The sequence below is a fragment of the Kogia breviceps genome, chromosome 3 (assembly GCF_026419965.1).
Source record: "Kogia breviceps isolate mKogBre1 chromosome 3, mKogBre1 haplotype 1, whole genome shotgun sequence".
Taxonomy (NCBI): Eukaryota; Metazoa; Chordata; class Mammalia; order Artiodactyla; family Physeteridae; genus Kogia; species Kogia breviceps.
The window spans coordinates 25,590,133-25,618,113 of NC_081312.1; the positions used below are offsets into that span (position 1 = coordinate 25,590,133).

The 27,981-nt window shown below is 55.7% G+C and overlaps 3 protein-coding genes across 11 annotated transcripts in view; 2 read left to right on the plus strand and 1 right to left on the minus strand.

Moving 5' to 3' along the window:
- POMT2 (protein O-mannosyltransferase 2) overlaps window positions 1–4,172 on the plus strand; it is a 48,594-nt gene extending 44,422 nt beyond the window's left edge. The window contains exons 19-21 of the mRNA XM_059057625.2: window positions 254–394; window positions 570–684; window positions 1,530–4,172. Coding sequence (XP_058913608.1) covers window positions 254–394; window positions 570–684; window positions 1,530–1,635 — 362 coding nt within the window. The 3' untranslated portion in view covers window positions 1,636–4,172. The remainder of the gene's footprint in view (window positions 1–253; window positions 395–569; window positions 685–1,529) is intronic.
- A 4,049-nt stretch (window positions 4,173–8,221) lies between these two features.
- Window positions 8,222–13,571, plus strand: NGB (neuroglobin). 3 transcript variants are annotated; one of them, XM_059057677.2, is made up of 4 exons: window positions 8,222–8,559; window positions 10,128–10,239; window positions 10,861–10,980; window positions 12,392–13,571. In XM_059057677.2, the coding sequence occupies exons 1-4, from the start codon at window positions 8,471–8,473 to the stop codon at window positions 12,524–12,526; spliced, it is 456 nt and encodes a 151-aa protein (XP_058913660.1). In that variant the 5' UTR covers window positions 8,222–8,470; the 3' UTR covers window positions 12,527–13,571. The 3 variants fall into 3 exon arrangements, with proteins under 3 accessions (XP_058913660.1, XP_066884097.1, XP_066884096.1); XM_067027996.1 differs by having other exon boundaries at window positions 13,186–13,384; XM_067027995.1 differs by lacking the exon at window positions 12,392–13,571 and adding an exon at window positions 11,318–11,824.
- A 5,577-nt stretch (window positions 13,572–19,148) lies between these two features.
- Window positions 19,149–27,981, minus strand: part of TMEM63C (transmembrane protein 63C) — a 74,657-nt gene continuing 65,824 nt past the window's right edge. For all 7 annotated transcript variants that reach the window (XM_067027999.1, XM_067027998.1, XM_067028001.1 and 4 more), the window contains 3 exons: window positions 26,640–26,749; window positions 25,166–25,234; window positions 19,149–22,082 (listed from right to left, as the gene is read on the minus strand). In XM_067027999.1, coding sequence (XP_066884100.1) covers window positions 21,882–22,082; window positions 25,166–25,234; window positions 26,640–26,749 — 380 coding nt within the window. In that variant the 3' untranslated portion in view covers window positions 19,149–21,881. The remainder of the gene's footprint in view (window positions 22,083–25,165; window positions 25,235–26,639; window positions 26,750–27,981) is intronic.

Consider the following 27,981-nt stretch of genomic DNA (forward strand, 5'->3'; position numbering starts at 1 on the left):
CCAGGCTGCCTGCTGTCGGGGTTTGGCGCCCCTGCCGTGGGTGCCGAGGCCTCCCTGGGCCGGGTAGCAAGCAGTTGCTCCTCTCCTGCCAGCTGCTGTAGGATTGTTCAGCTTGGGCAGAGGAGGGAAGGAAGGCCCAACGAGGTGATGTGGCTTATGCAAGTCACACAGCAAGGAAGGGGCAGAGCTGGGCTAGACCAGGCTCTCTGCCCCGTCCCTGTCGGCTGACTGGTCTGTGCTGCTTGGGGCCCAGGGCTGTCCCAGGTCCTGCTGCAAGGAGGCGGGCAGCTCCTGTTGGGCTGGATGATCCATTACTTCCCGTTCTTCCTGATGGGCCGGATCCTCTACTTCCACCACTACTTCCCCGCCATGCTCTTCTCCAGCATGCTGACAGGTCAGCACTGCCCTCCTGGACCTGGGTAATAAGGGCGGGGCAGGGGAGGAGGCCACCATGGAGCGCCAGTGCTGAGGGGGAGCCCTCTGCTTCCCTGACCTGGGGGGCTCCGTCTGCTGCCTCCCCAGAAGGCAACCTCTGCCAGACCGGTGCAAGGTTTCTCTTCCTTCCATAGGCCTTCTGTGGGACACGCTCCTGCGGCTCTGTGCCTGGAGCCTGGCCTCCTTTTCTCTGGCTGGGCACGTACACGCGCTGGGAATCCTGAGTCTGCTCCTGGGAATTGCCTACAGGTGAGCACCCCCTGCACCTTGCATTGCTGCCCCCCAGCACCGAGGCCTCGGTCCCGGGTGTGTTTTAGAACCCTCGGGCATGCTTTTGAAGCACACAGGGGCCCGGCTCTGTCTCCAGACGTTCTGATTCAGTTGAGCCCAGTTTGGGTCCTGTCAGCCAGTTTTTAAAGCTCCCCACGTGACCCGAACGTGCAGCCAGATGGGAGAAGCACGGGCTACCTCTCTGCGTTCTTTCCTCTTGCCAGTGGCTCCCAGCTTATGGACCACTCCGGCCCATGTGGGAGGGTGCCCCTCTTTAGCCACGTGGCTCCCAACCAGAACAGCTCTCAGTGTGGTGAGGGAGCGGGTGGTGGAGGGGCACCGGGGCTGTGATGCGGGGCTCAGAATGACTAGGAGGGGGGTGTCGTTTGGTAAGCCGCCCTCTTCCCCACCTCGCAGGTCTCACAGATCCACGCTGCGAATCACTGGCCTTTAGGGGCGGCGGGCAACATAAAAGCCTGAGCAGGGAATCGGGGGCCTGAGGCCCAGGAGCATTTACACATTTTAACAAATAGTCTGGGCCGAACAGTCCATGACCAGACCCTGGACTGCTCTGTCTCCTGGGCCTCTTGGGAAGAGCCCTTTCTCTCCCTGGCATTAAGCCAGCCTCTTCCAAGTTCGCAGACTATGGTATGGCCAGGTGGCAAACTCACGCAGACATGGTGACCAAAAGGGGTGGGCCTTGTAGGTAGAGACGGTCCGATGAGCTCCGGCAGGAGGAGCTGAATCTCAAAGGTCTGCAGGGCTCCTCGCCTCCACTGAGGCTCTAGGGCGCCCACTGCCTCCCCCTGGATTCTCTCCCTCAGCTTCTACCTCTTCCATCCTCTGGCGTATGGGATGGTTGGTCCGCTAGCCCAAGACCCCCGAAGTCCGATGGCAGGACTAAGGTGGCTGGAATCATGGGACTTCTGAGGCCACTGCAAGGACTCCAGCCTGGGTCCAGGAGCTTCCTGGGGACAGCCAGCTGTGGAGCCAGTCCCTGGACCCTCCCAGCTGTGGAGGAAGCTGCCTGAGGAGCCTGCGGAATTCTGCCACCTGCCAGGACCACGCCCTGGGAGCATACCCGGAGTTTAAGCCTCTAGAGAGGGCCATGGCTCTGCTCTAACCGCAGAGGTTCCTCCGCTGGGGCTGGCTCAGCAACAGGCGACGACATCTCTCAGGCCCGTTTCCCCGAGTGTGCAGCATGAGGAGGGATGAGTGTGTGAGAGGGTGGGTGTGAGTGTGGGGGGCAGTGTGCATGTGAGGGTACGTGTGTCCGTATACCTGTGGAGTATAGACCGTGACTGTGGACAGCTGAGTGTCATAAACTCTAAGAAATCGTCCAGGGCTACAGTAGTATTCTCTGAGGTTTTTTTTCACGCTGGATTTGGTTTGTAAGATTCATCAAGAATTCTCAGACCTCCAAGAAGGCTGAAAGCACTGACCCCACCTTGGTATGTCACCAAGGGCAGAGCAGATGGTATTGTCACGGCAGTGCTGCCCTCCTTCCCACAAATAAGCAAATACAGCTAAGGCCCCTGAGCTGGAGGGCCCGCCTCCCAGCTGCTTCCCCATGTGGCTGCTGCCGGGAAGTCTCCTCCGTGGCTGCAGGCGGCTGGACTTCTGCCTGCAATGTGCACAGAGGACTGGGCCCCAGAGCGAGGCAGCTGAGGACTCACCAGCCCTGTTGGCCCTCCTCAGCCCTCGGTTCCTCGCTGTCTGAGAACGTCACATCACAAGGTTGGCGGGAGGGACAGCACCCTGTCCTTGGCTACTGTGTGTTCTCAGGCCCTGTGAGCCAGAGGTGATTTCTGGCTGCCCGTCCCTTACCCTCTGCATCCAGCCTGACTGAGGGTGGGCCCGATGCATTCTCCTGATTGCAGGGAGAGGCTTTGGGGCCCCTCTCTTAGCAGCTGAGGTGGATGTGTGCAGAGCAGGGATGTGTATGGTGCTGGTCTGGGGTCCCAGCAGGGCGTCAGGGTGTGGGCTGCCTTGGCCTTTCTGGGCTGGTGTTCCTGTCCCTCACTAAGCTTTCCCCATTTTTACTTCTCTAGTCCTCCCCTGCTGACAGCCCCCCTCCCTTTCACTTCATTTCATTTCCCTTACTCTGTCACTGTCTCACCAATCTCTTTTTCCCCAAAGACCCAGAGCACCTAGAAATGCCTTGGAGCTTCTCCTCTCTACTACTTTGAAGCCCAAGCAAGAAGCTCAGAGCTGTTGCTTTTACTTCCTCCTCATACGAAAGAGATAAAGAAAACCCTTGGGTTAGAACTGAACAAACCCAAGCCCAATCCTTCAGCCGGCCTCCGGCCTCCTGGTGCATGACAAAATATTATTTTGTCTCAGAGGACTGTGATGCTTCAAGGTTTAATGATGCATCTCTGCTACACTCCATCTTCCCTCTTCTGTAGCCCCCACCAGCTCTGACAGGGTCAGAGCTCTTTAGAGCATCTTTGCTAGGCGGTTGCCACGGAGACTGGAAATTGGTCCCAAGGACAGGCTGTGCTACCTACTGGGTGGTGGGGAGGGAAGCTTCTGGCCATGTTCGGACATTCAGACCAACCGTCATTAATGTTAATAGAGGAAATGCAGCAATGTCAAAAGCAAGGCAGGTTTGTTAATTAGATCTGGGGCCTGATGACCTCCCTTTCCCAGGGCTGCAGCCCTTTTGATTTCCCCCAGCAGGAAGCGCTGCCGGGTGCTGAGTCTGGGCTGCTTTGCTTAATTGCATTTCTGGAAGGGAAGGAGAGCTGGGATGGAGAACCTCCCGCTCTCCCCTCCTCCCCCGCTTCTCCCTTTCTCTCCCCCAGGCCAGTTTCGTTTCCTCTGAGCTGGGTGGGGGCAGCCATCTTGGTGGGCTCTCCTGGAGGTGGAATTCAGGAACCTGTGCTTGGCTCTTAGCAAAGAACAACGGCCCCACGATGGCAACCAGAAGGTGGCCGATGTTCCCTTGTGCCTTATTTCCTAATAGGAACTTGTTGGAAGGGAGGTGCTCTGAAGGCAGCCACTCTGAGTGAGGGTGAGGAAGGAGGAAGCTCAGCCGGCTTCCTGCCCATCCATCCCTCCCTCCTAATTTGGCCACACTGGGGACAAAAGTTTCCTTTGTCTCTTGCACTGCTTTCCAAAGATGGAGAAGAACTGTCCGCCCACTCCCTCCTCTTCTTCCTTGCCCAGACTGGCAGACACTTCTCTGGGGACGAGGCCGCATGGGTTGATGCAGCTTCAAGTACTCAGGTTCTGTTGTTGGAAGATGCTGAGGGAAGGGGCTGCCGTGGCGGTGCTCTGAATATGGGCTCCAGCCCCCGGGGAGCAGGCAGAACGTGACACGCCCCACAGACCTGCTGGCGGAGGGAGACGTTTGTTAGCTCAACCTCCAGCCGGCTTCCTGAACCACACTTTATATTTAAAAAAAACTTTCCGCAGATAATCAGAGGCCGTTTACTTTTGTAATAAATAGCGCTTATTTTGAACGCCATGTTGTTCTTGTTGTACTTAATCGAACCTGACTTGCCCTCTGGCTCCCAGAAAGAAGAGAAGAATGTTTGAGTGCAGGAACCATTCCACTGTGTCTGGAGTATAAGGCCATTCTAATTCCAGCAGAGGCCCTGGGTGGGCTGGGCAGGTGAGCCTGATTACACCAGGGAACATTTAGGCCCTCTCATGGATAAGGTTACTTGAGTAATGTTGGTAGTTATTTTGATTTATTTAAACTTATTCTAAAATAAGTAGGAAGCTGGACCTTACCTTTTCTCTTTTAACCTCCTCACGCAAGTATAGAAAGGAATGAGAGAGAGAGTAACGGTTGTCCACTTCTGAGATAGCTGAGCGGCCCAGCATGGGTAGCAGCAATGTCCATTCTGCTTACAAAGAGGCCCCCATCTTTTTTGTTTTGTTTTATTTTGGTTTGGTTTTTTTTGTTGGTTTCTTGGCTGCACCATGCGGCCTGCGGGATCTTAGTTCCCTGATCAGGAATCGAACCCGTGCCCCCTGCATTGGAAGCACGGAGTCCTAGCCGCTGGACCGCCAGGGAAGTCCCAGAGGCCCCCATCTTGACAGGGGTCATCTGTTATCAGGAGTCATGTTAAGGGTCCAAAGGAGGTAAGAGCTGACATGTTTTGGACAGAAGCTGAGGGAGAAGAGGAGTCCACTGCACCGTGAAACTGGGGATCTTCTGGGCTGTCTGAACGACCTCCTTCTTAGGACCAAGAGTAGCTGGAGGTGAGAGAAAGGGGATCCTGCAGATCCTCAGGAGATGGAACTGCCGAGGATAGGCAGATTAGAAAAGGACCAGACACTTCTTGACAGGCACAACTTAGTTTACCAACTCATGATGCATCTGTGACACTGAATCCTCATGAAGGCCCAGTGAAGGCAGTGCCGTTTTTGTCCCCGTTCTACCCAGGAGAGATTCAGTTAATTGCCTGATTAGTAAATAGTAGAGCCAGGACTAGGTGCCTTGTTGGGCTTTTTCTGCCCCTCCAGCCTGGTCCTGGGACTAGGAGCACCTGCCCAGGACGACCTGGGTCCCCTGCAGAAAAGGCTTAGACTCAGATTAGCACGTTCCTTCGTACCTTCTGCCTAAAGCATCGATAGCTCATCCAGGGCCCAGTGTTTCCCGGTGCACCCAGGCCAGTGGTTTTCTGGGAGGAAAAAAGCCCTGATTTGTAGTATATGCCAACTTTCATGGTGTATATACTCCACCATGGCCTATTTCAGGCTACCAGCCTAATGTTCCTGAATGAGAAGCTGGACAGATGAGCACAGTTGGCTGTCACAAGCCATCCAAGAGCCAGCTCTGACACACCTTTGAGCCAGACCCAGTGATCCTGGCTTGGTGTGAACTTTGGACACAGCTCTTGGTCACAGTCCATTAGAGTGAGGAAGGCAGTGGAGCACGGAGGCCTACTGGAGGTGCCAGGGTCAGTCCAGAGGTCAAATCCTGTCCCTACCACTTATTAGCTGTGTGACCTCAGGCCAGTTACTTAACTTCGTTGCCTCCATTTCCTCAACAGTAAAACAGGCTATAATAAATAGGATCTACTTCGCAGAGTTAGGATGAGAATGAAAAAAGTTAATGATGCAAAGTCCCTTGCACAGTGTCTGGACATGGATGCTCAATAAATTCTAACCCTTTCCTGTTGGTGATAAATCGGCCTCAGTGACAGCACTGGCTCTAGAACAGTACTCGAAGCCTCTCCTCGATTAGAACCTCCTGCCCAAGTTGTGGGCAGATGCCAGGGAGGGGAGCTCCGGTGACTTTCCCCCAGCCCCTCAAATGTGGAGTCAGACCCCCTGTCTCCTGGCTGGAATACACCACCCTGACTGCTGAGGCCCAGCCAGGTTCTTGGGCCTTTTCACTAACGGGAGCGGAGACTAGAGTGTACTCAGCTCTCTCCTCCTACCTCCTGGCTCTAGAAAGGCGGAGTGAGTGCTGGCTTCACCACTTACTAGCTAAGGCCATCAACTCATTAACCTATCAGACTCCAGACTCTGCCCAAAGGAGAAAACAGGCAAGGAGGGTCCTGAGTGTAGACTGTTGCCAGGAAGTGCAAACTGGGTGGCGTGGGAAGCCTTAAGACAATCCAGGTGGCCTGGAGCATCGGACATCTGGGCACTGAAAGGTAAAGGTCGCCGGAGATATATGTGGTTTTCCCCTGTGACCTGCTGACCTGGCTGCAGGGCCGTGGGACACCAACCTGGGAGTCCAATCCCTGAGCACCCCGGCCTTCTCCCTTCAGCCCCCAGGCCCTTTGTGTTCTCACTTGGGGATCTCCTGGACTCTTTAGGACACAAGCCAGCCTGCCTTACAGCTCTGCTCCCCTGCTCCAGCCCAGAGCCCCCCAAGACATGGGGAGGAATGGGGAAGAGAGGAATAGGGTAATATTCCTGTATTATTAGCTAAATTCCTAATAGCTTTAAACTCTCGAGTCCCCGGAAGAGGGAGGGCGGCAGAACGGTCACTGGGCTCGGCTGGGAGCAAGAAAGAGGAGTTCTGCTGAGGCCTTCAGTCCTGACGGGGGGCCAGTAGGAGAAGTTCTAGAAGGCAAAGATTCAACACTCCAGGCCTAGCACAGGGTTGGGCATGGAGCCTCAGCCTGTTCATGACCCAAGGCCCCAGCACGCCCACCTTGTACCCAGGGACCGAAGGAGGTGGGCTGAGAGGCTCCTGGAGACCTCGCTCCCAGCACCCCCCCCCCCATACAGCTTAGGAAACGGAAAAAGAGAGGTGGGCAGACTGAGAGGAGACAGGCTCGGAGACTTGACAGAATGAAAGATAAATGAGGGTCTTGCTCTTCAAAACCTGGGCCACTGGAACTGGGCCGGGGCCTGAGGAACTTTCATGCTTGAAAGGAAGGTTTAGGACTTCCTCAGTGGCGCAGTGGTTAAGAATCCGCCTGCCAATTCAGGGGATACGGCTTCAAGCCCTGGTCCAGGAAGATCCCACATGCCGCGGAGCAACTAAGCCCATGCACCACAACTACTGAGCCTGCGCTCTAGAGCCCGGGAGCCACAGCTACTGGAACCCGCGAGCCACAACTACTGAAGCCTGTGCGCCTAGAGCCCGTGCTCTGCAACAAGAGAAGCCACCACCGTGAGAAGCCCGTGCACCGCAACAAAGAGTAGCCCCCGCTCGCCGCAACTAGAGAAACCCCGTGTGCAGCAACGAAAACCCAACGCAGCCTAAATAAATAAATTTATATTTTAAAAAAAAGAAAGAGAAAGGTTTAGGCCTAATTGACTTCACACCCTGAATGGCAAACATGAGATTCTGTATCCTGAACTTCAAATTAAAGAAATAAATAGTACTTCTATCTAAACATTTACAAAAGTCTATTAAAAATTGCTGAATAGTAGAATGTTCTAGTGTAACGCCCTTAATGTCCAAGTAGTGGAATGCTCACAGCTGCTGCACCCAAGACCCCACCCTGGCAAAGCAGAGCTGGGTTTAGAACCTGAGCTGACAAATTTCTAAAGATGGCAGCTGACAGATTTCTCAAGAAAACCCAGGCCTGGCTGGAAATGGCTGTGGTCTTGTCCCTGTCCCTTAAAGCTGAGAGTCCTGGTGGTCCCCAAATGTCACGGGGTGCCTCAGTCAGACCCAGAACTAGGGCAGACCTCCTCCCCCCCTTCCCTGGCTTCTGCCTTGTCACACAGGTAGGCGCCCTGGCATTCTCTGGCCCACCTTGGGGCATAAGGAAGGGGACCCTGTACCAAGGGGTCAGATGCCTCCAGGCAGTGTTTGAGTGGGGCTCTTGGAGAGCTGGCTCTCGCAGAGCTTACCGAAGACGATCAAATTGAACTCCTTGCCCTAACTAGGGAGTGTCACCAGATGAGAAACTGAGGTCCCGAGAGGCTCGACGATTTCTGCGAAGCTCTGAAGCCCGGTCGTTTCCTAGGCCACCGGGTCGTCCCCGGCCGGAGCCAGTTGCCCAGAGATGTGCGTCCTTACGAACGAGAGGAGGGCGGGGGCCGCGGTTGCTTTAAAGCGCCCCAGCCCGGGCGGCGCGGGGCGGGGCGCTCTCGGAGCCGTGGGGGTGCAGGGAGCAGCGGCCGGAGCGGGGTCCCCGGAAGCGCCAGCGGGGCCGGCCCAGCGGGGGCTCCTCCACCTGGTCGGGGAAGGAGCGGTTGCAGGACCCCGCCCGGCCGAGGCGCGGGGGCCGTAGGAGGTGCCAACTGGCCGCGTCGCCGCGGAGATGGCGCGGCACGTGCGGTGACGGTGCCCGCGCCCCGAGGGTCCCAGCCTAGCGCCCCGCGTCCCCGGGCGAGCATGGAGCGCCCGGCGCCTGAGCTGATCCGGCAGAGCTGGCGGGAGGTGAGCCGCAGCCCGCTGGAGCATGGCACCGTCCTGTTCGCCAGGTGAGGGCGGCCCGAGCGCCCCCGGGGTGCGGGTAGTGGGGTGCCTCGCTAGCAATGGGTTCGAGGAGGCTGAGCTGGCGCCAGAGGAGGGAAACTAGCCCGCGGCTGGGGTGCTGGGGCGCTAGGGCGCCTCCAGATGAGCGCCAGAGGAGCGGCGCAGGGCGACGGGTGGCGCGGCCCCTGCTGCTCTCTTCCTGCGGCGATGGCCCGTCTTGCGAGCCAGCACGCCCTGCTCTCTATGGGGCTCTCTGGGTGCCGGCCAGGGTCCGCTCCGGCGGACCTCCTTACACTTTGGCCAGCGGCCTCCGGTCCCCACGCTGCGCCCCCTCCCTGGCTGTGTGCCTCCTGAGTGGTCTTTTCTTGGGTGTTGACTGCAGGGCTGCCCACCACTGCCCATACGGGTAGATTGGGGTGTCCCGAGGGCTTGTGTGGGGAGGGCGTACTGGGCACCTGGCCTGCGGAGCACAGGGTCTGGGCCCCAGAAGTGTGAGCTTCCAGCAACCAACAGAAGAATAAACCTTTCTGAGGAAAGGACTGGGCTAGGACCAAAGGACTGCCAGGGAAAGGATGACAGATGCCCGTTTCTCACCACTGGAGAGAGGGGTAAGGGGGTGTGCAGACCCCAAAGGGGAAGGGGAGGCCAGTCTTCAACCTCAGCGTGAGGGTGTCTAGGTAACCCCTCTGCCATCGCCAAAGAGGCAATGCTACCTCACCATGGTGTTTCAGGAGCCTTGCCTCCCCAAGCCAGCCCAGAACTTCTGAAGAGGCTTTCGCAAAACCTCCCCCAGACAAAAAGGGAATACATTTGCAGAGTTACACAAAACCCCAGTGGCTTTCCCAGATGTGGCTGAGAGCTTCTGCTTGTGCCTCCCAGCTTTCCCCAAACCCACTGTTTTCTCAGGCACCCTCTGTGGCTCTGCTACTCCTAAGCTGTGTGACCTTAGGCAAGTTACTTAACCTCTCTGGGCTTCTGTTTCCTCCTCTATAAACTTGGGATAGCAGTTACACCCACTGCTTAGGATTGTGAGGAATACATGAGTTAGCCACGTGTAAAGTACTCAATTCTCAGTAAGTGTAAGGGGTTCTATATACTATAATTATCATTGCTGGCCCAAGCCCCCTTGGGTATGATGACATTGGGAGGTTCTGACCCAAGAAGGGGAGGGAGGGAGAGGGGTAGAGGCAGAGAGGGGGGTGGGTGGGGAGAGAGGGGGAGATAGGGAGAGAGAGAGGTTTCCCTTTCTCCACCATGGACTCCAGGCTTCCTGTTTGAGAACCCCTTCCTGTCCCAGTCCACACCCCTCAATGGTTTCTGGACGGGCTACCCTATGCCAGGTCGTATGAGAGGCCTGGGGACACATTGTTTTGTCCAGGATGCCACTTCCAGGTTGCGGAAGAGGTGAGAGAGGGGCACCGGCAAAGCTGGCCAAGGGGTGCATGCTAGGTTGGAGGGTGTGCTGTAGTTTGCAGCCGAGGCTCTGCCCACCCTCTCCTGCTGCTGGGCAGCCAGGGCGCATGGAGCCTGCAGGGGCAACACCCCAGGGCTGACACCGGGCCTCCACCCACAGGCTGTTTGACCTGGAGCCGGACCTGCTGCCCCTCTTCCAGTACAACTGCCGCCAGTTCTCCAGCCCGGAGGACTGCCTCTCTTCCCCTGAGTTCCTGGACCACATCAGGAAGGTGAGGGGTAGGCGGAGCACCTTCCTGGGAGAGAACGAGGAACTCGGGAGAGTTACTTGCGTGTCCTGCCCCAGCCCTGGTCTTAGTCCCCTCCTGCTTCCTCCTGTCAGAGGCATCTGCCCCTTTCCCTTTGCGCTGAGCTGGGCAGAGTTTGGGGCACCCGAGTCAGCCTTCTCCCCCACCCTGTTCTCAGCCAGCTGCTCCCAGCTCTGCCATTTGCCCTTGGCCTTGACCCCTGGCTCCTGTAGGTGGTGTTGGCGCTGATCCGCCAGGGGCCATCTGCCTGTGAAAACCAAGCTGGGGTTTTCGTAGAGGCTGGCGACTCTCACAGGGCCTCCGTGTCCCCTCGTCCCGGGAGGACAACACTGTCCAGCGGGTGTGTTTAGGGCTTTGAGCCCCTCAGAAGAGAGCAGCTTCCTCCATGGTGTAACATTAGTAGTTTGGCCACCATATGTTGAGCGCCTACTGTATGCAGACGCAGGCTGCCTTTCGTCTCTGATACCGGAAAACTGAGGGTCCTCTCTTCCTTCTGGTTGGGACCCCCAGGTTCTGGATTATGGTCGTGAGTGGGGATGGGGAGTTGCTTCGGTCTCTGTTTCACCACCACCTTGGCCTTGGCAGGTGATGCTCGTGATTGATGCTGCGGTGACCAACGTGGGGGACCTGTCCTCGCTGGAGGAGTACCTTGCCAGCCTGGGCAAGAAGCACCGGGCAGTGGGTGTGAAGCTCAGCTCCTTCTCGGTGGGTAAAGGGGCTCTTTCTCTCTCCAAAGCTCCTGGCCTGAGGCCACCACTCTCTCCTGGGCCTCTCCTATCCACCTGTTCACCCTTCCCACTCCTGTACCCTCAGATGACTAGGGCTGGGGCATGCATTGTTCTGTACTTGCTGTGTGACCCTGGCACTCCCTTGACCTCTCTGAGCCTCCAATCTTTCTTCTCTGGTATGGTTTCCCTTAGAACCATAGGAAGTGAAGGAGTCTTTGGGATTAGCTGGTCTGCTCAGTTTTATATTGCTGTGTATAAAACCATCCCAGAACAACCTGGCTTAAAACAATGATTTCTGATTTCTCTGGGCTCAGTTGAGCGGTTCTTCTGTTCCACGTGCTGTGGCTGGAGCCACGCGTGCACTGCATTCAGCTGGGAGCTCAGCTGGGGCTGGAATGTCCAAGATGGCCTGTCATCCTTTGGGATCTCTCTCCGTGTGGCCTCTTATTGCTCAATAGTCTAGCTGAGATTCTTTACGGAGTGGCACCTGAGTTCCGAAACAGAGCGTTTCAAGAGGACAAGCCAGCCTCTGCATGCATCACTCTTGCTAATGTTCCATTGGCCAAAGCCAGTCACATGGATGAGCCCAGTGTCAAGGGTGTGAATCCTTGAGGTGTGGCTCACTGGGGACCCTGACCTGACAGCCTACCACACAGTCACCTTGCCAGATGTACGCACCTTGAGGAAGGCACTGAGTTTGTCTTGTCATTTTCTCCATCCCCAGCACTAGAACAGTATCTGGTATTTAGTGCATATTCAGTAAATATTTGTGGAATAAATAAACTGTATTTTATGATTACTAATAAAACATGAGAACCGTTATTATTGTTGAAGACTTACTGTGTGTAGATGCTGTGCTAAGAGCTTTTCCTAGATGATCTCATTTAATCATCCCAACAATCTGATGAGTTGGAAATTTTACATTCCCTGTTTGACTGATGAAGCATCTGAGGCTCAGAGAGGTTACCTAACTTGCTCAAGGTCACACAGCTCGTAAATAGTAGAGGCAGAAAGTGAACTCAGGTTCATCTCAGGTTGCAGAGCCTGGACTCTTAACATCATGACTGCTGTCTTGCAGAGGAGGAAACAGGTCTGGAGGCATGACTTTGCTTGGTCTGAGCTGGAGGTCCCAGGCAATGCCTCGCCTCCACTCATGGGGTGGTTGTGTGGCTGGGAGTGGCGTGAAATGCTTTGTTCACCTTAAAGCCTCACCTTTAAGGTGTACATAAGGATTGGGGCAGAATCCTGCTCAGGAAGCATGGACCCCCGTGCAGGAGAGAAGAAAAGCCCAGGAGTCCTTACCAGCCCCAAGCCTCAGTTTTCTCACCTGTGGAATGAGGGCACGCCTTCCTGCCTTTGGGAATGACAGGTGTCCCTTGCCTCTGCAGACGGTGGGTGAGTCCCTGCTCTACATGCTGGAGAAGTGCCTGGGCCCTGCCTTCACACCAGCCATGCGGGCTGCCTGGAGCCAGCTCTATGGAGCCGTGGTACAGGCCATGAGTCGTGGCTGGGATGGTGATTAAGAGGCGGCCCTGCCCAGCGGCCTCCGCCTGGTGGCCCCTGACGGTCTGTGTCTACCTGTTGGTCTGTGTCCATTGTAGCCCAGGCTCCCCTAGGCCTCCCTGCATCATTCATGGTCCTTGTTCCCTTGGCCATGCCAGAGAGGTGATGGAGCAGGGCTGCGTCTCAGTCTCCCTCACCCCCCAACTGCAGACAGGGTGGCTTTTCCTTGGAAAGGGGCCTTCGGATTTCCTTGAATTTCCAGTAGCTTCCTCCCTGCCGGCCTTCTTTCCTCTGTGGCCTCCCCTCTTCTTCCAGGAGGAGGAGCAGCGTTTTGGTAGCAGAGGTGGCATGGACCCAGAGGGTATGGCGCTTTGAGGGAATGGGCTCTTCTGTCACCCTCCCTTCCCAGGCGAACCTGGGCCGAGCGGGGCAGTGGCGTGGCTGAGCTTCAGGCACCTTCCCAGCTTGCCTGCTTCAGTGCTCTTCTCTCCCAGGGGTGTTTGCTTTTCACAAGGAGAGGTGGGATAGCTTCGGCCTTCGTGGTGGAGCCACGGGCAGCAGGAGCAGGGGACCAGGAGAGCTGCTGAGGAAGGGAAACCTGGCTCCGTGATGGGGCTCATCGGGGTCTTGGGGACCCACTCAGATGCCACCCGATGACAGAGTAGTTTTTCTTTTGTAGTGTCTGGTGGGAGCTCCCCTATTATCGCTCTGTAAGAACCAGCCAGCCAGCCAGGGTGGGGCGAGGCTGCGGAAGGGCAAGGAAGGAAGAGGGCTTCATTCCCAAGACACCTGACTCCCAGCGGCTCCTGCTCACCCCGGACTCCGTCAGACCCTGAGTCTCATTTCCCTCACCACCCTTTCTGCCTCTGCCCATACCGACGGCGGGTCCCTAGCTCCCCATATTTAATACCTGCTGTGTGCCTGTACTTAGCTGGATGGATAGAAGAGAAAGCTGCAGGAGAGGCCCCCTGCCCTCGCCCCGAGCTGTCTCCACTTTTATCTTCTGCTACGTGCTGTGGTTGTATAAACTTATGAGAAATAAACCTATTTTGTGTGCCCCTCTGACCCACTGGGACTGGTTTCTTCTTTGGTGTTGGCTTGTGGCCAGATGAAGATGCAGGGCGATGGATGTAGGACAGGGTGGGAGGATGGGTTCAGCAGGGCCAAGACCAGAGTGGGTGGAAAAGTAGGGAAAGGTGTGGGGAAGCCAGTGGCCGAGATGGAACCAAGGGTCTGTGGTGGAAACTGGCTGGCAGGGCACACAACTGGACTACATTTCCCAGCGTCCCTTGCATTTAGGTGGGACATGTGACTGAGTTCTGGCCAGTGGAATGTGTGGACATGTATACCACTTCCAGACCTGGTCCCCACAAACTCCTGCATGCCCCTCTGTGCTCTGTCATCCTCCCACCAGCTTGATGCAGACCTCACAGTGACCTTGAGGGCCACGCATTGAACGTGGCAGAGTCACAGGTGGAAGGAGCTGGGTCCCTGAATCACTGTTTGGAGGAGAGCATCCACTAATCAGAAGTGCCTTGCAGGGTCCAAGTACTTCTCCAGCATGTAGAGCAAGGGCTCACTGATTTTGAATTTTACAGGAAAGAGACATAAACTTCTACTGTGTGCCATTGTACATTTGGGGGTTGGTTTGTTACAACATATACCCACACTAGTCCAGAGTCTGAAGCAGTTCACTGCTCAGGGGTCTGGGAGCCCACCTGCTGGTGGACAAGGTGAGGCCAGAGATTGAATGGATTAGGTGCCAGGACAGCAGCACCAAATCTTGCAGTGTTTCTGAGGAAAGCTTCTAGATCCTCTTGGCAGGGGTAGGTGCCAATCCCAGGGTGGTCTTTTTAAGGAGACTAAACGTGATAACCTGGGGTGCACATTGGAGTTGAAGAGCAGGTGTGAGTGTGAGTGTGGGTGTGTGGTTATGAGGAGCATGCAGACGACAGTAGAGACGTAGCCAGGGGCATGGGGAGCGAGTGACTTTAGGAGCGGGCTTCCCGCGAGCAGGCTTGGGCTTAACCCGCCACGTGCTCCTGGCCTCCTAGGTGTGGGGTCCTGGAGCTGGGCTGTGAATGGCTGGAGGGACTGAACCCAGGCCAGCTACCCACACCACGAGGTCTGGTTTTCTCAGCCCAGACCAATGCCACTGACACCAGCAGAGCCTCCCTAGCTCCAGCTGGCGCCTCATTTTTGTTGAGCTCAGGGGGCCAGGCCTGCCAGGCTGTGTGACTGCAGACATTGGGTCTGGAGCGTGTTAAGAGTGCTTTTCCCACTGGGGCATCAAAAGTATCTTTTTCTTGTGCTCACACAGGCTCCAGTGAGGAGGCCTCCTCTGCTGTGTGACCAAACAGTGGCTCAGGATCCGGTGGCCAAGCCTGGCCTAGGGCTCATGAATGTTTGACACCCACCCAGGAGACTGGGGTGACCTGCCTCTGAAGAGGCCAAACAGCCTCTTCTGATGTGTCTTAAGCCATCCTAAGCATGGGTGCTTTCACCTCTCTTGAAGGCCTCTCTTCCACTTGTCCGTGTCTGCATGTACGTGTGTGTGAGTGTGTAGTGTGTGTGTGTGTGTGTGTGTGTGTGTGTGTGTGTGCGCGCGCGCGCGCATGGGGGGGGATAGTTCCTTCCTCCTCCATTCCAGGTCTCAGCCCTGGAATCCTCTCTCTCTTCTCCTCATTCCATCAGCCCATATCTCACGTTCTACACAAAGAACTTCCCCTCCCTCACCGCCCCCTTCCCTCTCCAGCTACCACCCTATTTCTTTACTTCCTTTGATGCAAAACTCTTCAGAAGAGCTGTCTTTCCTCGCCGTTCTCACGTCCTCACTCCTGTGACAGGATGGTAACCCATTTCAACCAGGCTTTCATCCACCCACCAATCTCACCGTCAAGGTCACCAACAATCTCTATCCTGCCAAACTCAGGGGCCACGTCGCAGTGTTCATCTTCCCCTTCTGCTTAGCAGCACTTGGAAGAGTTGATCACCCCTTCTTCTATCTTTAAACTTTTTATCATGGAGACATGTTAACATACACAAAAATCAGAGCCTAACAGATCTCCATGTACCCTTCACCCAGAATCTGCAGTGAAGCAACTCAAGACCTCCCCTGCCCTTTTCTTTTGCTGGACAGTTTCAAAGCTAATCCCAGACATCATGTTCTTTCACTCGTAAAGTCTTCCATATGAATTTCTAGCTGATTTTCTTTTTCTTTTTTTTACCTTTTAACTCATGCTATCAACATACCTACCAAGATGAACAGTTATCTCCTCAACATCACCTAATAACACCCAGTTCATATTCAAATTTCCCTGGTATCTCAAAGATGTCTTTGTGCAGCTGGTTTGTTCAATTCAAGAGGCAATCAAGGTCCGCACGCTGTATCTGGTTGTATCTCCTAAACCTCTCGTTCTCTACCAGCCTCTCGCCTCCTCCCCCAGGCTATTGATTTGTGGGTGAAACCTGGTTATTTGTTCAGTGGCATGTCCAGCATTTGACTTGGCTGATGCTCCTTGGTGGCGTCTTTGAGCTCATTCCTCTCTGCCCCGTATTTGTTGTCAAGTGTGATTAGAGCTGGGGTCCCCCCCGCTTCCCCTTTGAGTCCCTTTCTTCCCTTGGCTTCCGGGACACCAGGCTTTCCTGGTTTTCCTCCTTCCCCTCCGCCATTCCCTTTCAGTCCCCCTTGCAGATTCTCCTTCCCATCTCTCTCCGACCTATGCTTGTGCCTGTAGAGGTCTCAGCCAGTCCCATGCTTTCAACACCATCCGGATGCTGATGACTCTGGAGTTTACACCTCCAGCCCAGCTCTCCCTTACTCCAGACTCTGTATCCAGCCACCCGCCCAGCGTCCACACGACGCACCATCTCAGAGGTCACACAACCAAAACGGAACGCTTGGTCTTTTTCCCAGACCTGCTCCTTCCCAGCGTTCTCTGCTTTGGTAAACCAGCTTACCCAGTTGTTTAGACTGACGAACTGGGAGTCATCCTTACCTCCTTGCTTTCTCTCAGACCCCCCATCGAATCTATCCAGGGATCCCCAGGCCCTATTCCAAATTTCACTACCTCTCTCCTCTTTCACTGCCCTGTCCCTGGCTGAGCTACTGTACTGTCGCCCCCTGGATGCCTCAGCAGAGTCCCCAACGGGGCTTTCTGCTTCTGTCTTGTCCCCACCCAGTGGCTAGTAAGGAGATCATGTCTCTGCCCTGCTCAGAACCCTCCAGTAGCTTAGCCCGCAGAACCCCATGGGGCCCTCAGACCTCGCCTCCTTCCTCTCCTCCCCTCGCGCACTCTGCAGCGGCCACTCTGGCCTCCTGGCTGGTCCTCGCCCCGCATTAGGTCCCCACGCCCCTCACGCAGCCTCCAGCGGCTCACGCGCGCCTCATGTCGCGGTCGCACAGTGCTCGTCCCCCGCCCTCCCCATCTCTAGACAGCGCCCCCCATCCTGCTTTCTTTTTTCTTCAAAGCACCTATCCCGACCTCCCACTAGGTCAATTTGTTTACTGTACTTATAATCTATTGCGTTCCACATGGGAAGGCTGTCAGGAAAGCCACTTTGGGCTCTATGTTTGGATGGAAGAGGAGAGGCTTCAAAGCAGTGCTGAAGGGGACCAGACAGGCAGAAATGACCCCTGAAGCTGGTGTGTGTGTCTCTCTGGCCCAACAGTAGTACTTACTGCAAAGTAAGATGATTACAACAGAAGTTGTGCCCACGCCAGGCATTAACTGCTTGTAAGCCCAAGGGAAAATGCTCGTTTGGGCCTAATCTTTGATTCTCTGCCAGGCACCTGCCTTTTGAGCTCTCTGGAGGCAGAGTGAAGGGAGGAGAGGTTTCCCAGCCTATGGATCTGTCACTACCTACAAGCTACAGGGCCACCCCCTCCCTGAGGTGAGGGGTAGTGTGAGGGGCTGAGACCAGTTTGCCCGGTTCCAGGGCCATGAGGCTGGGATGGTTTTCCTTACGGCTCCATGAGAGCCTTGCTCACTCAACCCTCCTACACACCAGAGTCACCGGGGGGATTTCGTAAAATAGAAATGTCGGGGCCCCACCCCCAGAAATTCTGGCTTGTTCACGGAGGGGGCCTGGATGTTGGGATTGTTTCAAATCTCCCAGGATACTCCAATTTGCAGCTGGGCTAGAGACCCGGCACTTGAAGCTTGAGAGATGCCGGGCTGCTGGTTGTCAAGGTGGGACCTCAGATGTTCAAAAAACAGCCTCTGTTGAAAAAAAACCTGTGAACTGTCTTCCCGTAAGCCAGGCTCCGCCATGCTTCCCCGGGCCCTTCACAGGGCGAGCTCAGAAACCCAGAGTCGGCCAGCATGGAGCTTCCCGAGCATGACAGCTTGGAGAGGGTGGCAGGGAGCTGCCCCAAGCTTGGCCTCCTGGAGCCCAGGCCCCTTCTGCTTCCTCCCCGGTCCCACAGAGCCCAACCCGGCACTCAGTCCGGTACACCAATGCCCTCTTGGGCGGAGCCCCATGGAGCTGGCATCCTGGACCTCCCTGGCACCAGGCCTCCCTCTTGGCCACCTGCCCACTGCCCCCGTCCTTAACCCCCTGATTCCCATCTGCAGGCGGCAGGTCCTAGCCCCTCCCACCCAGCCAGGGTGGTCTTCCTGTGGATTTCATCTGACTCGACTTGGAGGATAATTGCTTTGAGAGGAGAAGGGTCAAGGGGATGGGCCCTGGCCCCCTGCCCCGGTTCACACCCTGGGGGGCTTTGAGCCCTTGCCCATGGGTGGACTATGAAAGCTTGAGGAGAAGGTCCAGCGAGGGGGGCTCGGGAGAATCCCTTGGGCACCGTGCCCCTGAGAGTGGCCTCTGTCCTCACGAGGAGCAGCGGGGGAGGAGCCCCCACCCCACCCTGTTCCCTCTGTCCCTGTGGTGAATCTGCTCTATTCAGTAATGAGACACAGTGGTCAGCCTCCTGTCCTCCTGCTTTCAGGATGAGGTGACCAGCCCAGGGTCAGCGAGCTAGCCAGAGGAAGGGCCAGGACACGTGTCCCCCAGGGCAGGGAATTTACCCCCCTTGCCACAGGGGGGTGCGACAGCAGACATAACTACCCTTTGCTAGAGGGTTTTCTTGTCCCGTGCAGGCCTGCTGTGACAGCGCCACCGACCCCCCAATGCCCTACCTCCCCCTGCCCTCTTGCTGCTGGCGGGGGCTGGTGCAGACCTGAGCCGGCTGCTGCTCCCTGGGGGCTCCCACCTGAAGTCGTCTTGTCAAGTCCGGCTGCTCATCTGGCCGGGGGCCCGCTCTCAGGGCCCAGCACTCACCCCGGGGCTTCTGCTGCCCAGAAAAGGCTGCCCTGGTGGGTTCCCGGGTAGCCCATGGACCGGAAAGTTCTCCCCTACTGCCCAGGGGACTCTCAGAGCATCCGCAGTGGAAAGAGGCAGATTCACTTCCTGTTTCTCCAACAGACGAGGGAGCATTTGCCGGGCCTTTCCCTGTGAGGACAGGGGCCAGGGAAGGCCTCAGGGGTCAAGGGCCCCAGAGTGGCAGCTCTGGCCCCAGGGGCCAAAGCCACAAAGCAAGTTGTGGTGCTCCAGCCTGGCCACCTCAGGGAGCTCTGGCTCCTCCTAGATGGAGGGAAAGCCCCGCTGGGCTGGCTCAGATGCGGAGGCACAGGCTAGCAGAGGTTGGGAGGACTTGTTTATTCAAGGCACGGTCATAGCGTTAATAACAAGAAGATTCGGCGTTCTGGCACATTCCTTTAGTGGTGATGGCCAAGGGAAGTCCACACTCCCCACCGGGGGTCCCCAGAGGATGCAATGCTGCTGATAGGCACTTTGCTTCCAGAAGTGTCTGAGGAAGAGGCAGGCAAGCCTGGAGCTGCCCTAGGCCCCGGGAGGGGCACTTCTCAAAGGCTCTAGGCAACACCTGGTCCCCCGAGGCAGAGATCCTCCAGAGAGGATCAGGTCTGAGAGGCGGGGCTTGGGGGAACAGATGGGACAGGGGCCGCTGGGATGGGGTGGATGGTGGTAGGCGGAGGCCAGTGGGTGAGAAGCGTGTGGGCCGCGAGAGCAGGTTGGGGGGGGAGATGCTCGAGGAGGGCCTGGATGTGACGTGTAAAGAGCCAAAGTACGCCCACACCCGTGGCGGTGACCACGGGAGGCCGAGCGGCTGTGGCCGGGGTGTCTGGGAAGAGTAGAGAAGCGAGTAGACGCAGCAACTTCCCCAACATCCTCACCGTCTTCTCTCAGAAGCAGACTGCACTTGACCCAGCTTCAGAGGGGGAAGCCGCAGCCATGCCGCCATAGCATCTGCTGGGACCTCTCCGTATGTAGCTTCCACAGGCTGCCAGCTGGGCAGTGGCAGGCGAGACAAAAGCAGCGGGAACAGTCCAGCAGGGGCTGCGCAGGCCCGGGCGGACGCCAGCAAGTAGTGCCAAGTGAAGGAGAGCCCTCGGGCCAGCTTCTGGCAGGACGGCCCTCGCCACACACCTGGGGGTGGGGCAGGGCCTGGAGCTGCCACCTCCCCATGGCGGGCAGGGCTCCGTGCCGGACTGTCCTGGAAAGGACCACTTCCCCCTGTTGGCTGGTGAAATGCCTGGGGGAGATAGCCCTACGGGGCCTGGGTTTACGAGGGACCAGCTGGGTATAATTTCCTCCTTATTCCTACCTGGACGAGGAGAGACGGCCTCCTCCCAGATGAGCCAGGCTCTCTGGAAAGATCCCTCATGCCAAGGTCTGGGCTGAGCTCTCGGGGGAGAGTAATATTTGCCCCTCAAGTGCTACTTCTCCTCTGGGGTCAAGCTTGGAGCTTCTGGAGCTGGGATGTGGGCACGGGTGGAGCAGAAGTGAGGCTCACGTGACCTGAGCTCGAGAGCATCTGTGTGCCCGGCAGCCGGTGGGAAACACCCAGGTGAGGTGAACCTGTACGCCCACCTTCAGTAGGTTGGCTGCGGGGGCCCAGACCTTTGGAGGCGGGAGCTCAGGAGAGCTCTAGAGCATGCAGACCCCATTTGACTTGGCTCATTCTGGTGCACCCAGGCCCTAGCCAGCCCTTCTTCGTGTCCCCCGCCCGCTGGCTGCCCGGTGGTCCTGATGGGGGCCTGTCCCCAGAGGCCTGCACACCCCCGGCCTGCAGCAGTGGTGTCACCAGCGTCGTTCCCACTCAGGATTCGGCTCCTCCAGGCCTCGGGTGGGGGCGGCCCCGGGAGGGCAGCCTTACTCTGCCTGTCCATGGAGGACGCAGCTCCCGTCTGCGCCCCTCAATCCCCCGCAGGGTATCCGCAGTGTCTGAGCCAGGACCACACTGGAGGCCCCTGGACTGCTCTTCAGTGCAGAGTGCAGGGCGGCCCCAAGGAGAGGAAGGGTCCTGCTCGGAGGCCGGGGAGAGGCCAGTGCCTTCATTTTGCAGCATGGGCTTCTCACCCTCAGCTACCCCCCACCTTGGTCACCCTGGGGGCCTAGGCACTCAGATGGGCATGCGGCCGGAGCAGCTCTCAGTGGCCACATCCTCGACCTTGGGGGTCCTCTCATTAGGCCCTGGGGCTTGGGGAGGTATATCGGGTTTCTCATCACTCAGCGTTTCGGGAGAAGACCTCCTTCCATGAATTCTGCCTCTGCCCCGCCCACTTTACAGTAACCAGCAGCCTTCATCAAAATGCACACAGGTCCCATTTAATGAGCCCTGAGTGACCACATCCCAGCTACTCTTGCAGGAATAGAAAGGAGAAGGCTCTCCACCCTGCGGCTCCTGGGGACATCTGATGAGGGGCTAGAGGAATAGGAAGGGGCTCAGTCACCTCCTTTAAGTCTGTGGTCTCAGCTGCCCCTTCCTGCGGGTGGGTGCAGAGACTTTCTCTTTACAGATCCCCATGCAGGGAAACCCGGAGGTGGCGGCCGTCTGTGTCTTGCTGGCGAGGCCCAGCATACATACCTTTGCTTCCTCAGACTGCAGGAGAGGGGTGGGCTGGGAGCGAGGGTGAGGGTAGGACAGCAGCAGAAGCTCCTTGGGCGGGGCAGCTGGTGGAAGGGTGGCGAAGACCCCAGACAGTCTTCAGTGGGCTTCCTCCTGCCTCTTCTCTTCCCTGACGCCAACCGTCTCCACCGTGACCCCAGGCAAGTCCCCCGGCCTTCAGTCTCTGTGCTCAGGGCTCCAGCCCCTGCTCCCAAGACACGGTGCTCGCCGGTATCCTCCATCCCATCCTGGGGTCCCTTCGACACTGCCTGTCATCTCCCGTTCTAGCTGGTCAGCAGGTCGGGGCCTCCACGTGGCCGACAGATAGCCAGGGCTCCGTTGGGGCCTTCCCAAAGTCTGCAGGAGGTAGTGGGGCGGTCCAGGCCACCCTCCTGCCTCCCCCTGCTGGGCTCTCCCCTGGCCGCCACTCCCGGCCGGCGTCGCCAGGTGGAGGCCTTGGGTCCTGGTCAGTGGTACTGGCTCTGGCCCTCCAGTTCCAGCCCTTCCTGGAACTGGGCCGAGTCCAGCTCCCTTGCAAAGCCCCTCACACCACTCTCCTCTTCTCCCTCTTCCGGCTGTCCGTTCATGGTGCCGTAGGTGTGCCGGGCGGGGGAGGAGGCTGGGGTCAGGTTCATCTCCGGCTCTTGCAGCACGGTGGCCACATACAGCTGCTCGGGACAGAGAGGGGAGATGGGGTGAGGTCACGTCTGGGGCAAGGCCCTGGGCACACGTTTCCCCCTCACGCTTTACCCGCAGAGCCTCTGCCCCTCTAAGCCATGGCTCCTTCCTTCTTCCCCCGCGGCCCAAGCCCTGGCCATCCTCCCTGCCCAGTTGCTCTCGATCATTTATCGAGCATCTAGGTGCTCCCTGGGCTAGTTAGTGTGAGTCTCCTACTCCAAGTCCACTCTTCCTTCAGCACATGTGCCCATTCATTCTTGGTTCCAGATCAGGCTGAACCCAGGGGGAGAGGACATGAGTCTCCCTTACACTGGGGTCTGGAGGGACCCCCCCCCATTCCTGAGCTAGCGCATCTTCTAACACAGCTTCAGAGGCGCATCCAACTCCCTCAGGCTGTGTCATTGGGTGGCCTGTGAATCAGGATTTGAAACTGAGGCTGCTATCTGAGGTCTTGGTCATGTGACCTGTGAAATCCAGGCATGGGCCCACGAATGCCTGGGATGGCAGCAGACTAGAAAAACACAAGAAGTACTAGGGTCAGAGCTGTTTGGCATCCTTTGAAGGGACTTTTAAACCAACTCCTTATTTTGAAAATAGGTAATTATTGGATAGAATTAAACCCTTCCTGTGGGAATTTATTTCAGTGAAACTAAACAGCCCTAGTTGATGAGAGAACACTCCTTCTACAGAAGAACTGAGGTATTTTCATAAGGCCAAAATAAACTGCATAGATGACTTTTGGGTCCTAGGGGGAAAATGGTAACTGAACAATGGAAGAAGGCAGCAGTCATCCCTGCATCAGGGAGTCACTTCAGCATCATTAATGGCAATAAATGGGATATTATATATTGCCTGTAATGTGTTCTATCTAGCCCCTAGTGTTGAACTTGAATCTATCAAGCCTTTGGATCGAACTTCTAGTTTTCAGGAAATACAGGAGATAGTGTAACCTCCTGTAAGATACCATGAAGAAACAGCCAGAAAAAGCCAGACGTTGGGCCATTCTGCAGGACTACTGGCTTGGTCTCTCCAACAAGTCATAAAACAGAGACGGTGCTAAAATAAAAGGGACATGCACAGGTGCCAGATTATTCTAGCACAGAGACTGTATTGGATCTTGGTCTGGACAAGCTGTAAAAGATATTTCTGAAACATGTAGGGCAAGTTGAATATGGACTGGGTATATGAAGAGGTAAAAATGCATATATGTAGAAAGACAGAGATTGTTAATTTAAAATGCAGGTTATAAAATAGTATACAGTATTATGCCATTTAAAAAATATCTATATATCTGAAAAAATATACATTAAAGTATCAGTGGTCATCTCTAGGTGGTAGAAACATGGACTTTGTGTGTGTGTGTGTGTGGTACGCGGCCCTCTGCTGTGGCCTCTCCCGTTGCGGAGCACAGGCTCCGGACGCGCAGGCTCAGCGGCCATGGCTCACGGGCCCAGCAGCTCCGCGGCACGTGAGATCTTCCCGGACCGGGGTACGAACCCATGTCCCCTGCATCGGCAGGCGGACTCTCAACCACTGCGCCACCAGGGAAGCCCATGGACTTTTTATTTTCTTATTTTTGCTTCTCTTTTTTTCCCCCATAATTATCTACAATGCTCAGACCCCTCTGTTATAATAATGAAAGATTTTTAAAAATCAATTACAGTAATTTTTTTTTTTTAAAGCTCAAACTCTAGAGTCTGACAGACCTGGTTCAAATCTTGTTCTGCCACTTCCTTGCATAGTAGTACTCTAGGGTCTATATTAATTCACCTTTTTGAGCCTCAGTTTCACCATCTGTAAAATAAGGATAAAAACTCCTACTGTGCAGGTTTATCATAAAGATCAAGAGCGAGAAGGGTGAAGCGTCTAGTCTGTAAGGTTTCAATAACCGATTGCTGACAATATTCCAGAGGGGTCATCTTGGAAGGGCCCCAGGGGAGATGCTATGTGAAGAGAGACTTCCCTGCTTCGCAACCTTTGTTGTCTCTCTGGTGCTGGAGCTCCTTCTTGCCTGCCACCTCCCAGGGCCCATCGGGCCCTATGTGTAGGGTTCGTTTCAGAGTGAGGCAGACCTGTAGTTCTATGCACCCGGCGTGGGCACATCCGCCCACTGTTGTATCTGTGAGCTTTCACCCAACGCTGCCATGACTAAAGGGCCTCCCCTCCCACCGGTCCCTGCTGCCCACTCCGCATTTGCACCAGGCCCCAAACTGTCTTAGGTTCCCCAGTGCTCCAGATTCTCTCTCTGGGGTCTTTGCACAGGCTGATCCTCTTCCCTGAATGCTCTTCCCCCATACCCTCTTCCACCTGGTAACCCCTACTCTCCCATTCCTGGGGTCGGATTAGATGTTCCCTCCGCCAGGAAGCCTTCTCTGAGTGCCCAGGCTGGCTGGTACCCTTCTTCAGTGCTCCCCAAGGCACCCTGGCATCGGGGCACAGGCTGACCCGGTAGCCTGCTCAGTGCATGTATTAGTGGCCCTGCAGCCACACTTGTGGCCGGGCTGCGGGTGAGCGCTCATGCCCCTCCAGGCTGAGCCACAGCGTGGGAGTTAACGCCCAGCCTGCTGGACCCCCTGCACTCTGAGTCTGGCCTCGTCTCTTCACAAGCTGACGGGCTCACTCATCCGGCACGGCCCCTGCCTTACCATGCGGTGCAGACTTCCAATAGCTCGCTGCGGCTCTGTCTGCGCCGCTCTCCCTGGCCCCTGCACCCTTGGAGGCAGCCTTCGGTCCTGAGGCCGAGCCCCAGCACGGCCCTGCGTCTACACGACTGAGCTCGCCATGGCTGGGTTCGCCCTGACCGTTCTCGTTCTCTCTGAGCTCCTTCTAGAGAATGTCCTGGAGTAAATCCCGGATCTTCTATCTCTCTGAAGGCTCTTCAGCCAGGGCCACGGCAGCAGTTTGACCTGGGCCAAGTCCTGCTGCGTCAGAGGAGGGGGTCCAGGGACGCCCGGCTCCTCCCCAGTACCCAGGGTGGCCACTAACTGCTGGTATCCCCGCAGTGCTGCTGGAGTAGCCCATCCCTGAAAGCACCCGCCTCCTGACACGTCCCAGGGAGAAGGCACTGACTCACAAGGGAAGTTGGCGTGGAGGAGGTGCTGCTGGGCTCCAGGTCAAACACGGTCTCCATCTCCTCCTCGGGCTGCAGCGGCGGGAGAGACAAGGAGGGTCACGGGGTGCCCTCACCCTCCCCACGTCCAGAGAAGCCTGGACCTTAAACTCAGGCTTAAGGGGCCTACTGCTCCCCTTAAACTCAACTCATCTTCTATTTTTTTCAGACCCGCAGCCCACTGCAGGGCTGAAGCCCAGGGGGACAGAGAGTGGACTGGGAAGCCGGGGAGACCCTTCTGAAATATTCCATTCGCAAGGACCACAGTGGGAGAGAGTAAGCAGAGTGGAGGCTGCGGTTCAAAGATGAGACTGCTTTGACTCTAGGAGGAGCCTTGACTTCCATAATACCCTTTCTCCTGCCAGAATTTCCCCTCTACCTCTGTAATGAGATGAGGGGTTAGGTCCCCTGTCACCTTCTGTCTCTAGAATGGACCCTTGAGCAACCAGATCCCAGGACATCGTTGTATTGGGAAGACAGAGCCAGAGGTGTCATTAGCTCCGGCTCTTCGCCAGCGTGGACTCGGGACAGGGGATGGTGGAGGGTCCAGGTAGAAAGGGCAGCAGGCACCTGTGCCCAGGGCCACAGATACGGAACCACTGGAAGCAAGAAGATTCTCTTCTCAGAGAGCCTCTTCTCAGAGGCTCCCTCCTCTGACTCAGCAGGATGCTAGTGCTTTAAATCAACTTTCTTTCTTATTTAAATTCATTTGAAAAGGAAACAATTCACTGTTATGAACAGAAATCCTGTGTCAGTTGCCTGTAAGCAAGGTGAAGTAGAAAAATACATGTGTAACCATGAAAAATATAAAACGTTTTAGTCCACTGGAAATCATTCCAGTACACCTCTACGGTCACCCCACTTCAGGAAGTGCTGATCTAGAGCACACAGTTCTGTTGGCATGGATTAGATCCCTTCTCTAGTAACTGGCTGGGCCCCACTGGCAAAGAGCTGAAAGAGTCATGGGGCCCAGCGAGCCAGGCTTCCCTTCCAGACAAGTTCAATATCCTGAGACTCTTCAAAGTGAGATGACTGTCCCCCTTCCCCAGGTTATCTTCCTTTACCACCCCCTCTTTTACTCCTGCACTCCATCCTCTCTCTCAACCCTCCGTGCCTTGGAACGGTCCTCGCAGCTCAGTGGCTGAATAGGCTCACACCGTAGGAGGGATGGGCCAGCAGCCTGTGGTTCGGAGGAGATGTCAGAGAGGAGAAGAGGAGAGGACAGCTGTCTTCTGGATTTCCCCGCCCCGGGAGGTGCGATTCCGGGGCCAGTGCAAGGACACATGCAGCACGTACAGCCGGCACTGAGTCTGCACATCCCGTCATCAGAGAGAAAGGCAAGAGCCTCTCGTCATCGTGGTGCTTCGGGTGGGCGTCCGGGAGCTGTGTGCCCCGGGACCGGGAGAACCAGCGGGGGAAAGCCAGGCTGGCGACTCACCTCATAGTCAGACGTTTTCCGAAGCTTCCCCAGAAAAGTGCCAACGCAGGCCAGTATCATGGAAACAATAAGGGTGGAGAGGGAAAAGAAGGTGATGGCGTGTAGCAGCCCTGCAAGGAGAAGGAAAGGCATAGGCGTGGTGCTTGAGGACCAGAGCTGTGGGCAGGGGTGCCGGCTGAGATGCCGCCCGGGGCTGACAGATGCCGGGGCCCAGCTCAGCACCCCTGTAGGAGTTTGGAGCCTGGGGCAGAGATGTCCCTGCCCAGTTCTACCCTTAACAACTTGATCAATGAGCCCGACACAGGGACATCAACCCTCTGTGCTATTTGGCCAGTTTAGGATTTGGCATCCGGTGGATTCCATGAAAAAAAATTAATTGACTTAAATATCCATCTAGGTGCCCATTAAATGTCCTCCTCGATGTCAGTTACCTTCCACCTCACGGTCCCTGGGAAGTATCTCTGAGTCACTCATTTATGCCACTGCCCCAAAATACAGTCACTCTCAGACCCACACGTTTTCTTGTAAGCCCTTTTTTAAAAAAAAAATTGTTTAAAATTTTATACTGGAGTATAGTTGATTAACAATGTTGTGTTAGTTTCAGGTGTTCAGCAAAGCGACTCAGTTATACATATACACGTATCTATTCTCGTTTCAAGTTCTTTTCCCATTTAGGTTATTACAGGATATTGAGCAGAGTTCCCTGCGCTCTACAGTAGGTCCTTGTTGGTTATCTGTTTTAAATATAGCAGTGTGTACGTGTCAATCCCAAGCTCCCGATCTATCCCTCCCCCTCTTCCGCCCTGGTAACCATAAGTGCATTCTCTAAGTCTGTGAGTCTGTTTCTGTTTTGTAGATAAGTGCATTTGTCATTATTTTTCTTTTTAGATTCCACATATACGCGATATCATATGATGTTTGTCTTTCTCTGTCTGGCCCTTGTAAGCCCTTTCGAAGTGCGTGTGCTCAGTTACACGTGCTAATGGCATGGAAAAGCAATTCAGAATTTTTGTTTGGGGATGTTTGGCAACTTTTTTACGGCACCAGTTTTCTACCTATATAAATATCGAAAATCAGTCTTTACGGTCAGAAGTTATTGAATAATGATGTTTATTGTTGTGTTTTTAGAAAAGCAAAAAATGATCAACAACTTCAATATCCCAACAATGGAGAACTGACTAAAGGTGACAGAGTTTAACGCAGACGTTAAAAGGCGTGTACTCAACAGTATATTGATAATGCAAGAAATTGCTCAGAACATAATGTTCAGTGAAGAAACTCAGGATACAAGTCTGAATAGTATAAAATGGATATCACAATTTTGTAAAGTAAGAGTCAACCA